This window comes from Rhea americana, unplaced genomic scaffold (assembly GCF_003343005.1).
Source record: "Rhea americana isolate MKP2758 unplaced genomic scaffold, rheAme1 scaffold_28, whole genome shotgun sequence".
Lineage (NCBI taxonomy): Eukaryota > Metazoa > Chordata > Aves > Rheiformes > Rheidae > Rhea > Rhea americana.
Genome location: NW_028186401.1, coordinates 1,624,602 through 1,639,966, shown reverse-complemented (window position 1 = coordinate 1,639,966; position 15,365 = coordinate 1,624,602). Strand labels below are relative to the sequence as shown.

The following is a 15,365-nucleotide window of genomic DNA, read 5'->3' as shown; positions in this document are numbered from 1 at the left end:
TATATTTCCATACAGGGCAGAAATCAAAGTATTCATTTTCCTGTCTGACAAGGAGAAATGTACTCAGAAATACTACCTGACTGCAGCTGAGTAGAACTAGAAAAYAGACAGCGAAAAGCAGTAATTTTATACAGAATAGTGTCTGCCTGGGGTTATGTTTAGCATTATGCTTTTAACAACTAGCATTCCTCATTGAATAATATGTTTACCCTTGCAATTGTTCATACCTATATGCAGAATATGCACACATAGGTCTTTACTTCAAGTTAAATTCCAGCAATAAAAAAAAAGGGGGGGGGGAATAGAAAAAAATAGTTTTCTAGTTTTCCATGGATACACCTATTCTTCAACTAAATACAGAGGTTTTTGAGGGGGTCTCTGTGTACACTCTTATCTTTCTCCAAAATGTAAATCACTCCCACTGTCAGGACTAGTCTCACCATTTCATCAGTGGGTTACCTTTATCAAAATGTCATTGAGATCAAAGAGGTCGTATGAAAAAGCATTCTGAAATAACAAAAAACAAACCAATCTGCCAGGCATAATCTAAACAATCTGCTTCTTGCATCATTTTACATTTCAAGGCAAGTTTGTGAAATTGCCACAGATTTGTATAATCCAACTCCACGTTGCTACTCCTAATGTTACATTCCTGACCACGAGTAGCAAAGCACAGGGAAACCACACCAATGTGTTCCACACACCCGCTGCCTGTTTGCATCTCTCAAATACACGCAATGAATGCCAGACAACAACTACACCTCAGATACACCTTGTGTTTGATGACACTTGTCAAAAAAAAAAAAAAAAAGAGACAGAGTTCCCAAAGAAGTATCAGCAAATCACAAGGGTGTTCAGTATACAGAGAAGAGTTTCATACACCCAGTTGCACACATTAACAATAGGAATTATTTAAAAAAAATAATCAAAGTCTGACACAGTCTATGAACATTCTTCTTACATTTGGGCTGCACGTAGAAAGAGACTGGCTCAGTCCATGACCCATTCCCAGCTAACGAAGTGGCCTGAACTCTGGCAGAGTAGTTCCCAGGATTCAGATGAGTTAATTTAGCTCCTCCAAGCTTCTTGTATTCCTGTCTGGAGACACACTCCCGCTTCTCCTGAAAGGAAAAAAAGCAACTTGCAGTTCATATTAATATCTTCACACTCTTCATTCTTGAGAAAACAAAAAGGCTGCAAGATAAGCTTGTTTTTTACATCTAGAAGTGCCATCTGATCAGTTTTCCTTCTAGCAGTTTAAGGAGATATGTGGAATTCAAAAGCTGTCAAAAAAATGAAGCAAAGGAATGACATGCTGCCTGGTGCTGGGTGTTCGAGATAACAATTCCTATCTTCTGTCTGTAGTAGCAYACAAAGACATGTTAAGAGAGACCCTAACAGGTATCTCAGTTTGCCCACGTGTAAAATGGGACCAGGCAGAACACTATTCAATGATTTAAGTTTTGGTAATCTACAAATCTCTCAATGAAAGCAGCTACCATAAACACTATATAAAAAGTTACTTTACTTAAGAATAAGCTTTCCACTTTAAAGGTTTCATCATAAATACTAACCAGGCTGACTTACTAACCAAGGTGACTCATACTACTCAATACCAAAGCTTGTTTATTACAGCCTGCACTGAAGCACATCTTTAGAAGAGTGAACAAATCTTACGCTATTCATTTTTAAAGAGAGAATACCACTAAATATGGTATCTTTTTCTGTCATTTTGAGGTGCATTTTATACTTTTTACAGGATAAAAAAAGTCAACAGCTTGAGTGCCTTTCAGCTTCTGATTTACAAACTGCTGGTAACCTCTGTTATCAAAGAGCGTGTGTGATCTAATAGGCCATGAACAGAGATTAATTTGGACTGCAGACTAGTGGCTAGGTCACCCTGTTTGACACAAATTGCTACATGGGTCTCAGCAGATTCAGGTGTGTTGATGTCTACTTTAAATCAATGAGGTGCTTCATACGGTGCTAAATCTTTTGTGACATACAAAGTCAAAGCAATGAAAACATATCACTATTGCACTCAGACCTGAGTTCTCGCTGGGTCTATGCAAAGATGGGCTTAGCCCTAGCCTAACCCTGTTTAGCTAGTCAGATATGACAAGATCACAGCATAAATTAGAAGCTACAGCCCTTAACAGAGGGATGTCAAATCCTCACCTCTCCATGCTGCCCATATTTGATTTCATACATTAGTATCAGACCATTTGGATTTGCAGGCTCTAACCACTTCAGGTAGACCGTATTTTCTTCTTTTGCTTCCCATGCTACTGTTCCTGGAATGTTATCTGCTCCCTCTGTAAAAGATTTACGAGTCATGTAAGAACATCACTTATTACTGAAATGGGAAATTCCACAAAGATTGAGGAAAAAATGTTTCAAAGTATTCCTTAGATATAAAAGCACTGCAGTAGGTGCTATTCAAGGATCTGGAGAACCAAGTGTACCAGCCAGCGGCGCGTCAGGGAGATCAGCATCGTCTGAACCACTGCCTGCCAGAAGCGATGCAGTGCGTAGCTTCACACCAGCATCAGCCCTGAGTTATTCACTGTGCTCTATTTATGTGCCAAAGAACCTGCGTATCAGTGTCTGGTTCTTTCTTCCACACTTTCCGCTAGGCCCAGTGGTGTGGACACAGGTATTCTCAAACAGCTCTAAACACTGAGCWGTTTGCAAATGTCTGTAAACACAGTAAAATCTGCCCCACTGACACCCATTCTCCGTGAGCAGACTTAGGAAATTTTTATTGGGCCCAGGCACAGTTTTTGAAGAGAGTCTTGAAAGTAATTCAACAATTGCTTTATCCCAAATACTTTTAGTTCTTGGTAACTTAATGTTTTCAAAACAAAAGCTAACAGGGAAGATGAAGATGGATGTCATCAGATTAAGGTCACCTTTACAGTGGCTAGGTCTAGAAGAAGAAGAAGAAAAAACCCACAACACTGTTTAACTTTCAATTTTCAGAGCCATATGCTAAATATCTRGGAATGATTATTTCCTTTTCCCTGATCTCACAGATTTCCCTATTTCCTTGAAATAAGCAAAACTTTTTGCTTTTTACTGACACAGCTGGATCTGGATTACAATTGTGTTTCCTTCCAGAAACAAAGCAAAATTGCTACCAATCTGCATCAAATATCCCCAGACATCTGCTGGAGTCAGAAGCTCTTTACGGAATACATATGAGTTTGCACTAAAATCATCTCTATTCTTCTCGGGATGTACAATCTGTGAAAGTCCCAAACATGAGTAGAGCAGTCAATGTTTCTTTTTTGAAGTACTCTGGATGCCTGCGATTGGTCACAAAGCAACACAGTACTCCTCCTGTTTCCAGGCTGGACGAATGCATGGTCATTGCTGTTACAGAAGAAACATTTGGCAAACATTCCCGCTAGCAAAACTCTAACATCTGCAAAATAATTCAGAGCGAATGTATCAAACCTAAACACTAGTGGAGAAGTGTTCTCCATCTCTGTTCAGCATAAAGGAACTGCAAAAAAACCCTTCAGCCCACTACATCTGTGAGTCTCACCTATATTGCTGAGAAAATGATTCTCCCATGATTATCTACACACACCTTTCTGCACACCAGTGACTCAATGCACAGACAGAGCAGTGAAAGCCACTGACCTGCTGTAATCRTTCTGCATAGTTCCAATTTATTCTCTTGCATTATTTGTATTACACGTTTATTACGTTTGTATTACACCCCAGTACCCGCCAGTACCCCCAACTGTTTTGGAAAGGTGCTCCTCCCTGCGATGGATTTCTTTACAAGAAAATACAGCAAAATTTTGTACTTCCAAGAGCATACCTGAAGGCATGGTTCTTGCAAAGACAAAGTTGGAAGCGCTACAACCAAGTGTATCAGCTTCGTGGTTGCAGCTGTGAATATCAATGCGGTAAAGAGTAAAAGGCTGGAGATGGGAGATCACAGTTCTCTCCTTGCCATCCACTTTGGTCTCAAAGAATGGATATTCCACCTCACTCTCCTCTGCATCAGAAACATTGGCGAAGTGATCTGTCCCCGTTGTGTTCCTGTTTCGAATGGCCAAGGTGGCATTTGCAATGCGGAACACATCCCTCCGCTTCCGATCGGGTCTGTGAAGAAGACAGACACATACAGAAAAGGTCTCTTCAGAGACATTCCAATCTTCAACATTCAGCGAGCTCCAGGAAAACAGTGGAAAGAACTGTAAGATAGGTAATTCTATTAAAAAAAAGTGCCAAATAAAGGAAAAGTTAAAACAGGAAGAAAGGTTTCTCTTAATCTTAACTCACAGAATGTCAACACATCCTACTGTCTCCTCGAAAATCRACCAAAACTCTGAAGCTCACAGTCTGTCCCATGATAAATGTGCAAACTTCTGACCTCGCGGGAGCTTGCACAATAAACCCAATAGCAAAAATGGCTTCACTGTTATTAAATAAGAAAATTGGATCTGTATTTAAAAACAGTAATGTTGAATTCTGCTATCTAAGCCTAAAACACAAATCAGATGTTACWGGTTTAAAAGGTATGGGAGAAATACATTCTTAAATCTGCTGCATAAGCAAGGCTAACACTCAATAGGCTGGGCTTAACTTCTTTTTTTTCCTCTTCAATTGCAGTGAAATTACAGAAATTTGAAGCTGCTTAATCTATTGCACTGAGGAAAGAAACCATGGAAGATAGCTAAAACCCTCGCAAGTTAACCACCACGCATGTGTGCCAATTCTCGTATCTCTGTTCCTCTCACTTGAATAAAACCTCTATAAYGGAACAATCTTCCAATACAAGAAAACAGAGCACTATATTATGTATTATGAAGGGAGTTCACCATGCAATGCTGCTTTGCCTTACTGGCCTCTGTAGGAAATGTGTGCACTGAATTAAAAAACTGAGGATTTACAGCAATACTACTACCTTTTCAAGTCTAAGAAACTGATATAATTGACAGACCTTTAGTATCAGTGTAAGTGTCAGTATGAAAATACTTTATAAAGGTTTGGATGGTATGAGCTAACCAACACAACTGCTACGCATTGGGGATGGCACTTAGTCTTGTGTGTCTGATCCGAGTGCTTCGAGTGCTTTCAATCAAATCGAAATTAACTGAAATTGAAAAGAAAAAATAGAAGTCACAAGAGCTAACTTACACACTTCTTACACACTATGGTAATTTTTAAGTTACCTCTCGGTTATCCTCTATTATACACAGTGACACTCTGTCTGGTCATTAGAAAACCAAAAGAAACTTGAAGAACAACTGATACTCCTGTGGTTGCAAGTGCTTCTCCAAGACTACAGGGTCCTCACGTTTAGAACCTAGCTCATCTTTGGCACTAATAYACATGGGGTCATCCAGAAATTGCACACAAGATCAGACCAATAGGGTTTTTAAACAATCTTAAAACTATACAGTTGATTATTTTCATGCTATATTACATGCTGCATTTCTTTCAAAATATCCTGAAGACGGGTAGGACACTGGAAGAAAATACTAATACCGAGCTTGTATTAACCCATTAATTAAGTTCTCCCTTGGGGGAAAGGAAAAAACAGACATCAGCAAGTAACAAGATGCCAATGTTTGTCCTGTGGAGAAATCTCAGTAGCTCATAATCTTTAATTTCCCTTACATTCAGTCTCCGTAAAGTCACTTGGCTGCGCAGCTATTTCTAAGCCTCGTACCTTATCTGCTCTCGCTGTTACAAAACATACTCTTAYGACAGTAGGTTAAGGAGAAGGGGAAACAGTCAAGCTTTCAGGAAATTCTGTGTAAATTGCTCAGTTAGTTTGTTACTGTCTCAGTTCACATTTCTGTCATTTTCCCTTTGCTTTTGGGGAATGTAAGAAAATTTGGCAGAAGACAAACAACATCTACTTTAAATTACAAAGCTTTGGTGAAATACAAAAGAATTTTCTGTGTGAAAGCTGGTACAATACAGTTTCAGGCACTTTAGACCTGACACATGCTTTCAAAACTTCCTGTTGTGCTACTTCATAAAGTACAAAATGAGATCACATTTATAGCATTTTGCATTGTTCAGGAATCACACACATTTTTGCTGGTCAGTCACAGTTACTGCTGCCTCTCTGTAGCTCACCTTTGCTGCAGGTTCTTATCATTGGTACAGAAACATTGCACAACTTCAATTACAAACGCTGAATTTAAAGTGAGCTGTGAATCAAATATAGCTCAAATACAAGATTTAGCACTTCCAAAGAGAGGCAGTATTTAGGCTTCTTCTCCCCCTGCCCTCCCCCCAAAAATAACAAAGCTAAAAAGCTTCAAGCATAATCACAGTCCCTACCCCAAACAAACGACAATTGTTGAGTTCTCAAACACAGGATTTCACCATAAACTTCACCTGCCAACAGAGACAGTGAGATAACACGCATGATTGAAATCTGATTGYTTACAGACTGTAACGTAACAGCTATACACTGTGTGCTAGGCCCCAGGATCCAATTATCTTAAGTAAGAACTGCTTACATGAGAGGTAAATTAGAAACTCAAGGAAGGATCAAAATCACCAATTCAGTGATATCTATTCTATGATGCAGCATAAAACGGTTACTATTGCACTTAATGTGTAAGTGCCAGTGTTTATCATGGAAGAGTGGGCACATTTAATGCTTCTTTGCAGCAGGGCCCASGAAACCAATATGCCCTCTGCAATCAGCACAGTGAGAAAGGGAGACAGCTTTGACTCTGCAAGGTGAATGTGTCTTCAATATCAAACGCAAATAAATCTTCAGATTAGGAACATAAGTACCTAAATGGCTATTTAGAGAAAGATTACATTTGAATCTCTTTGTTTGCCACATGTTGCTCATCTTTGAATCCCTTATAGACAAAGAACTCCTCAAGTGACTCTTGACTCTGAAAAGAAACATCACTGAAGTCCTTGAACTATATAGGTAAGGACCCTTATTATCAGCTAAAAAAGAGAAGCAGTGAGGTGAAAATTAGGGAAGAAGAGAAGCCACAAAGTAGGACGACTGAAGATGGTCTCACAAAAAAGAAGGCTGTTTATGTGCTTTCTGCAGATCTTCCACGTTCAGGAAGCCTGAGCTCTAGGAAATGTTAAAACTCACAACTAGCCACCTGCCCTACTTGCAAAGAGCCAGTTTCCCAACTCCATTACCTGGGGACAAAGATAGAGTTGTGAAGGAAGTTCTCGAAGACCTTCCGGTACTCTGCTTCCTCTTTCTCAGCTTGTTTCTCTGCCTCTGTCTTAGGACAAGCACAACAAGGTCCTTTTTCTCCTCCACAGCCCTCTGGCTTGGTGGGTTCAGTAGCTTCTTCTGTATCAATGGTCCCATCAGCATATCTTCGAATCGGGACTTTATCTGAAACGACAAGAACAGAGGCAGCCCATTTCTTTCTCTCCTTATTATGAATATGGCAATAATCCATGTTTACCCTTTCCCTTTTACTTGCTCCTATTCACAGAAGTATTGTGAAACAAGGCACTGGCTTTAGTCCTGGAATACAACATGCACTGGTAGGTACAAGTCAAAGGCATTTCAACACAATTGTTTTTAGTTTTCCTACCTTTGGAGCAGTAATTGTGTCTGTAAAGGTAACTGTCCTGAGGTTGCTGCTGCCATCGCACAATRTAGTAAGAGAGGTTGCCATTAGGAAGAGAGGGAGGGTTCCACTTCACGATTAGTTGGGAAGAGGAATTGGATGCTGAAATAACATCCAAGGGAATGGATGGCACTGTAGTGAAAAAGAACACAAAGAAAACAGAAGTATTTTTAAACCCCCCACACTCTACAATATATTTGGAGGCAAATTTAGGTAAAACCTAATCCACTTGTTTTCTGCAAGGAAAGTAACTCACCCTACCAAAACAAAAACATCTCCTACTTACAACCCACTAACAATGAGTATGAACGATCTGAGAGTAAAAACCCAGCTGGAAGTTGTGCTTAAATTACCCTTCATTCATGGGACAAAATCTGAAATCCTAACTCCAGGGAAAAAATGCCATAATTCCAAATGAAAATAACGTCTGAATAACCAGAGAATTTTCCTGCAAATTTTAATCCTGCTTTAATAACTACTGGCATTTTTTATCATTACGCATGCCACCTGCACAAAAGACTCCAGTTCTCTATTAACAACAGAACTTGCTTTTCTGTTGCTACTCTAAATAAAACATTTGTTTATATTAAAAAGTGTATCCTATTATGGTCAGAGGTTTCATTGAGGAAATAATGAATTGCCTTGAGAGGCACCAAGAAAACTTCTAGAGGTAAGGGTGAAGTGAAAAATAACAAATCTTGTTTGTGAAACCTCTGTAAGAAACACCTCCTGAAAACCCAGACAGACCTTCAAGGTAGGGCAGAGGGAGGAAAGGAAAATAACTGTGCCAATCTCAAATAYGCTGGAAACATAATAGGCTTTATACCAAGTAAGTAATATTCTAGCTATTTTGGTAGGTTTGCCCTTTTTCACTTATTTTCAGTGTGTGAATCAGACACTTCTTTCATTGTTGCCATTCTGCTCATGTGAACAATGGTTGGCTATTCCCTGCCAGCACTTTTGTGAAACAAATCAGGACACAAATATACAGAATCAGTTTTCTCCTATATCTGAATAAACAAAATGTTTGGTTATCTCACTCAGCATTACCAAGGTCATGTTCAATTCCTAAGTGAAATATGGAAATGTCTCAAATTTTCCTCTTGTATCATTTCAAGAGTCATAGGCTCCTAAAATTCCTTGTCAGTAGTGTCAGAGCTCCTTTTACCAGCTTAGCTTCCTTGGGCATCCTGAGAGCCACAAGAGATGAGCTTAATCCAGTACAGAGTCATCTTGCATGCCCTAATCCCCTCGTCATCTACTGAGTAAGGCCTGAGTTAATTGTAGTGATATAGCRTCAGATAGGACTTCAAAATTTCAAAGCTGAACAGAAATGCAGATGAGGCTACACATATCCTTCTTACCAGCTGTGAAATATAGCTATTTGAAACAMAACTGAAATGAAAATCAGCCTCTCCAGGGTACACAAAAGCAGTCACTGATGGTGACTGCTTTCCAAAAGCCAAAYGCTTAATGGCAATCGTGCCCGCAGATCTCAAAATGTGATTCAGAAAACAGAAACAACTAGTACTTGGATGTGACCTCTAAAACAGATTCTGAGCTCAAATGAACATCTGGATTCCTCCAACTTTGTAGTTGCTGCGCTGGGCCATCCTTACAGCTTTCCAAGTTATACTGCTGCCAACTGCAATGAAGCGTCAGCTCCGCACCGTTGGGAAGTTTTCTTGGGTCAACAGGTGGGTCTGAAAGGACCATGGCCACTTGGCACAGCACTGCAATGGTAACTGCTGCATGCTAAAGGGATTGAAGAACTGGCTAGGAAACCATCTGCTTCTGCTCCTTGCAGGGCATCTGACAAGCACTCTTCTCACCCCTGGCTACTCCAAGCTTCTTCATAGGAAAAGAAAGTGATTTGAATGGCAATTAGAACAGACTAAGCACAAGGCCCCCCAGTGGATTTTTTGCATATCAGAAGTAATTTTTTCAAATCAGCTGATTTGTTTAAAAAATGAGAGATAATAAACATATATACGGCTTTATGTATGTAAAGACTCCTCAAGAGCCCAGTACCTCACCTGCAGCATTGGTTCGTATATATACTATTTCACTTTTTGCTCCATGAATATGATGGTTTTCCATCATTGTGAGGGTAACTGCCTTCACATAAATGGCATATTGAGTCCAAGGTTTCAAACCCTGCAGTAAAATCCCAGGATTGTTCTCTTTGTTTGGTGGCAGGTCAACATCTACCATATTCCAGCTGTTGGAGCCACATGCATCTTGCCCATCGTACTCTGTCACATTCTTGAATGGTCTGAAATACAAAAAGAAAAGAAATACTATGAAATCCTTTTCTCTTAAATATCTCCTACATTTATGAGAGCATCTCACTTCAACCTTGCCTAGTGAAACAAATAAAGATTACTCATTTTTCACAGCAGAACAAAACAGAGAATTCCAGATTTGTATTTTACTTCCAAGCACTACAAAACTCAAGAGTTCAGCTTTAGCTGCAGGTCTTTCTTTCAATCCCTAGCAACAGCACAAGGTTTTCAAAGTAAACACTAACCCTGGGTTTGCCTCATGTTTTCAAAAGCAGACAGTGAAATGCTTCAGATGTATTTAGACTTCAGCTGTGTATAAATTTAGGAGAAGCCACTCAAAATAGTTATTGATAGTGGCTGAACTCCTACTGCAAAGGACTTAAATTTCCATGACCAGCCTTGACCAGTCCTTCAGAAATCAATAAGCATTTCTTTCTTTTTACTTCCATATGATGTAAACATCCTTATGCTTCTACTTCTCGTAACTTCTGAATTGCACCACCAGTGCGACAACATACAAAATAATATTCTTGTTAATTCTTTATATAGAATGATCAAAATAAGTTTACTGCACCATACACCATCAGAATGATTTTTTTCCCCCAAACAGTACTTTTTACTGCCAAGCCTTACAGTCTTGCTGTGTGTGTCACTACCACCATGCTGAACACCTCTCTTTCACCTATCCAGTCTGCACATTTGTATTTTGACTCTACATTTCAATCTGAGAACTACAAGGACTAGCAAAGGCAGAGAGACATCCTAGGAAATTAGGTTCTCTCCAGCAACTGTCGTGTCCCCCCGCAAGAGATGCAAGTGCAGAAAACCACTGAGGCTGGATAACCAAAATAAGCCAAACTCTGAGTCGAGAGGTCAGGAAGGTGACAAGGTAAGTTGCAAAAGCTCTCTAGTACTGTGACTACAGAAGGAAAAGATCTCAATAGGCATAAAGACATGGCTCACAGAGAGCTCCAAATGAACACCCAGAGAGCAGCCAAGTCATACATCTCATTTTCTAAAATCAGAAACTCTCCCATGGATTTGAAATCCATTTGTAGGTTCCAGCCAAAACAATCTTCATTTTAAATGGGACTTTTGCTCTAGCCGAAAGAGAATTTGAAAGAAAGAGGGACTCAAGGATGAAGTACAAAAGCTGCATATACCAGAAACTACCTGAAGGACTTTGCTAGCTCACTCTCTTCAGACAGTAAATCAGCAATCAGAATAGAAACCCTAAACATTGTCTGCTAGCTCGACTGTCCCCATTAGTCTCTGAAGACATCTACTCACGCTTCTTTGTAGTATACAGTGAAGCTAATGAGATCTCTGTAATCTGGGGGGCGATACCGTTCCCACGTTAGTTTAATCCGATTCTTGAGTGTAGTGTTGGAAACAAAACGCAGAATGTGGCTTTCACCTGCAACACAAAAGGAAATCACACGGCAGAGTTAGCATCACATCCTTATTGGGTTTTTGCTATTTCTTCAGTATTAATCTTGGTTAATTAGCCTTTTCAGTAGTGCCTACAATACCACATYATACTAATGGCCTTCGTGATAATTCACAAAGCCCCGATACTCATCACGCTATATATGGGTGCATAAAGGCCTTGGACATAATTTTAGAGTATGTTGGAGCTACTGGTTGTTATTTTTTTTGAATTAGTTTTTCTTTTAATGCATCATTAGAAAGCTCTTGAAAACTACTTCAGCCTCTCCCTGAGGGAGGAATGGAATTCCTGTTTATTTGCGGGACTAGTTCAGTAGCACTAAATTCATCATCCAACCCTAACGCGCAGGCAGGGCAGTAACTAGCCTCTGTGTTCCCACTTTCTAGGATAACTTTTGGCAACCACAATTTGCTTTTCTGGGGAAYGGACAACATGGGGAGGACAGAGGAGTTTACATTCCTATTCATTAGAGGCTGCACCAAGAACTCCTAAACTCAGCTCATAAACAGCGCAGCCATTTGATGGCAGCAGCTTCCAGCTACTCCTCTGAACAGAGCTGGATGGAAGCCGGCGGCTTTGAAATGAATGGCTTCCGACTACCAGCTCAGGGAGCTTTCCAATCTGAAACAAAACAGCGTCTTAAAAACTTAATTCTGGGATGAAGAAATTGTGTTCTAAGTGTCAACTACGAGTTAGTTTCTAATGTTCCATAAAAGTCTCTGAAAATAAAGAGGTTTTCACCCTCATGTACACTGGCACTACTGGTGCTATCTTTTCAAAGGCAGTTTACTTTTGTTGATTCTTTTCCCCTTCTCCGAGTCAGAAAGCTTTCTGTAACGGTTTTAAAAAAACAGGCAGTGGTTGGCACTAGCCTCAGTGGTAGTAAGGACTGGCTGTGTGTCTGTAACTCCTCCAGGACTGCGAGCCTTTGCTCTATTGAATGTGCAAAGAATGGAGTGTGGTTACAACAAGGGTCTATGCCATCTGCATTTATGCATCACGCCTAAAGAGACATTCAGCAGAGTACGTGTCCCAGTTTTGTAAACACCATCCAGCACAAGGGGACTTGACTGATACACAAGATACATTCTAATTTACTCAGCTCCAAGAACACCATGAACAGACCAAAGGAACAAACATCATCAGTAATAAGTGTTTTCCTTCTTAATTGCTAGATGACAGATTGCTTTTAAATGTGTACATTACWCCATGAGATTTGATATGAAAATCACCAAGGTCAACAGAAAATTTTCCAGTAATTTTGACCACTGCAGATTAAATGCAAAGACACTGAAGCTTAGGAATACTGTAGAACACAAAATACTGTTCTCAAATCAAAAGCAAATAAAATAAAGCACAGAAAGTTGGGTTTATGGCAAGTGCGCTTATTTCTAGCAACAAGACACTGTTAACTTGGAGCTAGAAAGAACCTTGAACAGAACCAGTACCTTCTGGTATCTAAGGAATTGTTATTCAGCAGCTGCCCTGATATCAAGGAAAAGYAAATACTTGAGAGAGGAAATTATCTTTAATGTTGTAATTTTGCAAAGGAAACACAGAAACTATTCCTCACTGGACAYATCAAAAACTAGATTTTATTTATCACTTGCCAGGTAGACCACACAGTAAAGCCGTAATGGCAGAACTRACAGCAGCCCTTCTAAAAAGGACATTTTAAAGCATGTTCCTATTGTTACAAGATGCTGCTGTCACAAAGAAATGGTATTAGGAAAGCATCATGCTTTCTTAATCAGAATTTTTTTTCTTTCTTTGCTTTTCATATGACATAGCCACTCTGTAACCACATAATTCTCTGCACACATGCTTTCAGCTACATTTTGAGAACTGATGAACTAGAATGATTGGAAGTCTACTTTAATTTCTAATCTCTAAATGTTGCAATATTCAGCAACATAGCAACGTGTTTTGTGTTTTTTGTGGGGTTTTTTTGTTTTTGCTTTTCCCTCCCTTGGGCAACACAGTTGTCTCACACTCAGAAGTGGTTTGTCCAAAGACTTTTTACTTACAAGAGGCTCTCTCCCCATTGTTCCTTGGATTTATATCTCCTTTGCTCTGTCGTCCCTTGGTTCCCGAAACTTCCTCCATACGGTAAATCTCAGAAACACACAGCTTAGGATTAAATGCAAAGTACATTTTACCCTCCTTGATCGTCAAGTTATGATGGTTCCAGTCCCACAGCTGCTGAAGATTATGGTTGTCAAGTACGTAGAAAGAATAATTCCTAGAAGGAATTTATTGAAGGGAAAAATATTAGTTTTAATTCATAGCCAATTCCCACCAAGAGCATCTTAACATAAGCATACTTTAAAACATTGTATTTCTTCCTATCGGTATAACCTGGTATTCAGCAGAATAAAGGATTTTCTTCTCTCCCAGGGAGCAAGTTTCCCCGAATGTTCACACTGGTCAGAGAGCAGGGAACAGGACTCCAAGGCTGACATCACACTGTGCAAAGCCCACTCCAACATATGTTTTAATAATTGCATGGAAGTTGCCATAYGGAATATAAATTTGTGTCCTCTGGRCAGGGGGTCGCTAAACTGGGTTTTCCATTTTGTGGCAAATAAGAAGTGATAACCTTGCATRTGGTACAGGAGCAGCACCATGCCAGAGTTCTGGCTATAAAATAAGAGAGCGCACACAGCTGTCTTGCTTTTGTTTACAAAAGCAGCTATAAGAGTTTGCACAYTGAGGCTTCCTCGCCTCTGTGTCTTAGTTTACGCCTTGGCCCAGCAAAGATCTCCCGCATTGTGCCAAGTACAGTTGCGCCTATACATCAAAACCTGACAGTAAGCAGCTACACTGACTGCACAGCACAGGATACACCCTTCCAGTACAGAACCAGAAACGCAGACAGCAGCAGCATGTGCTGAGCGCGAACTGTTCTCTGAAGTACACCAGTGGAACAACGTGAACATCCTTCAYTGCCACAGATACCAAATACAAAGTTGTGTGTGTAAATCTGGTTGTAGATTAAGAAAAAAATCAAGGTGCTGCTCAATTGCGCTGAATGGACAAACAGGCGGAGCAGAAGGGAGAGCAGAGGCTCTCCATCAGTCCTAAGATGATGCCTGCAAAGATGATGCCTGCAAAAATATTTACATTTTGGGACAGTAGGGACAGGAATGAGCAATTGAAAAATAAGTTAAAAGTTTCTGCAACTGATGCACCTAAACCAAATCAACTTATCATGGCAGAATTTATTATATTATCTCTATGGAAAGTCCTACTAGTGTAACTGCGTCAACACAAAATCCATTATTAACGCAATGAACCCTTGTGAGCTGTGCAAGCTGGTGTGCACTGGTGAGCTCACAGCAATGTAGTTAAACAACACGTTCTGTGCGCTCTTTCGACTACAGTCATGGGTTTTGCAGGGTAACACGAAAGATCAGCCACGGGGTTCATAAGAAGCTGATATGCTATTCATTTATGGTCTTCCTTCAATTAAGTAATTGAAAATTTAGCATTAATTCCTCCCTTATCCAACCTGAAATGGAAAGTTTGTGTGTTCTGGCTGCAGCCTGTACAGAATACTGTTGCAGTTTCTTAGCATGTATCAAAATGCTAAGTGTATTTCCAAAACAACATGAACGAGAAGTGATTCTCCTATTTCCAAGTGTCCCCTAAAAATCCAAGGCTTGATTCCTAGCAAAGCAGATACATCTCATACTATCTTGGAGAGCTGCTGAGAAGAACGTATTCAGTTGACTAATACAGTTGGGAAAGTAAGCACGTATGTGCTTTAAATGCATCTTGCCAGGAGGGAACAGYGATGCTTAACCACCTGTAGGATTCTGCAGGTATCACCAAAAACTGTTTGACACACCTATTACTTTGCTAGAGATGACTGTTAAAAAGATGACACTTCGCTACAACTAGCCGTGTGATTAAGCAATGGCAAGTAAGCTTTTCAGGAAAGACCCAAAAAGCTGAACTCAGATCACATGCAGAAAGCACAGAGATTTGGTTCCACAACTGCAGCAACCATCTTAATAAATATTTCGTATC

The 15,365-nt window shown here is 39.9% G+C and overlaps 1 protein-coding gene across 1 annotated transcript in view; it reads right to left on the bottom strand.

Annotated features, from left to right (window-relative positions):
• Positions 1-15,365, bottom strand: part of IGF1R (insulin like growth factor 1 receptor) — a 158,163-nt gene that overhangs the window by 27,919 nt on the left and 114,879 nt on the right. The window contains exons 7-14 of the mRNA XM_085308755.1: positions 13,361-13,575; positions 11,174-11,300; positions 9,635-9,873; positions 7,563-7,730; positions 7,153-7,357; positions 3,833-4,119; positions 2,179-2,315; positions 962-1,121 (exon numbers count right to left, since the gene is read on the bottom strand). Coding sequence (XP_085164881.1) covers positions 962-1,121; positions 2,179-2,315; positions 3,833-4,119; positions 7,153-7,357; positions 7,563-7,730; positions 9,635-9,873; positions 11,174-11,300; positions 13,361-13,575 — 1,538 coding nt within the window. The remainder of the gene's footprint in view (positions 1-961; positions 1,122-2,178; positions 2,316-3,832; positions 4,120-7,152; positions 7,358-7,562; positions 7,731-9,634; positions 9,874-11,173; positions 11,301-13,360; positions 13,576-15,365) is intronic.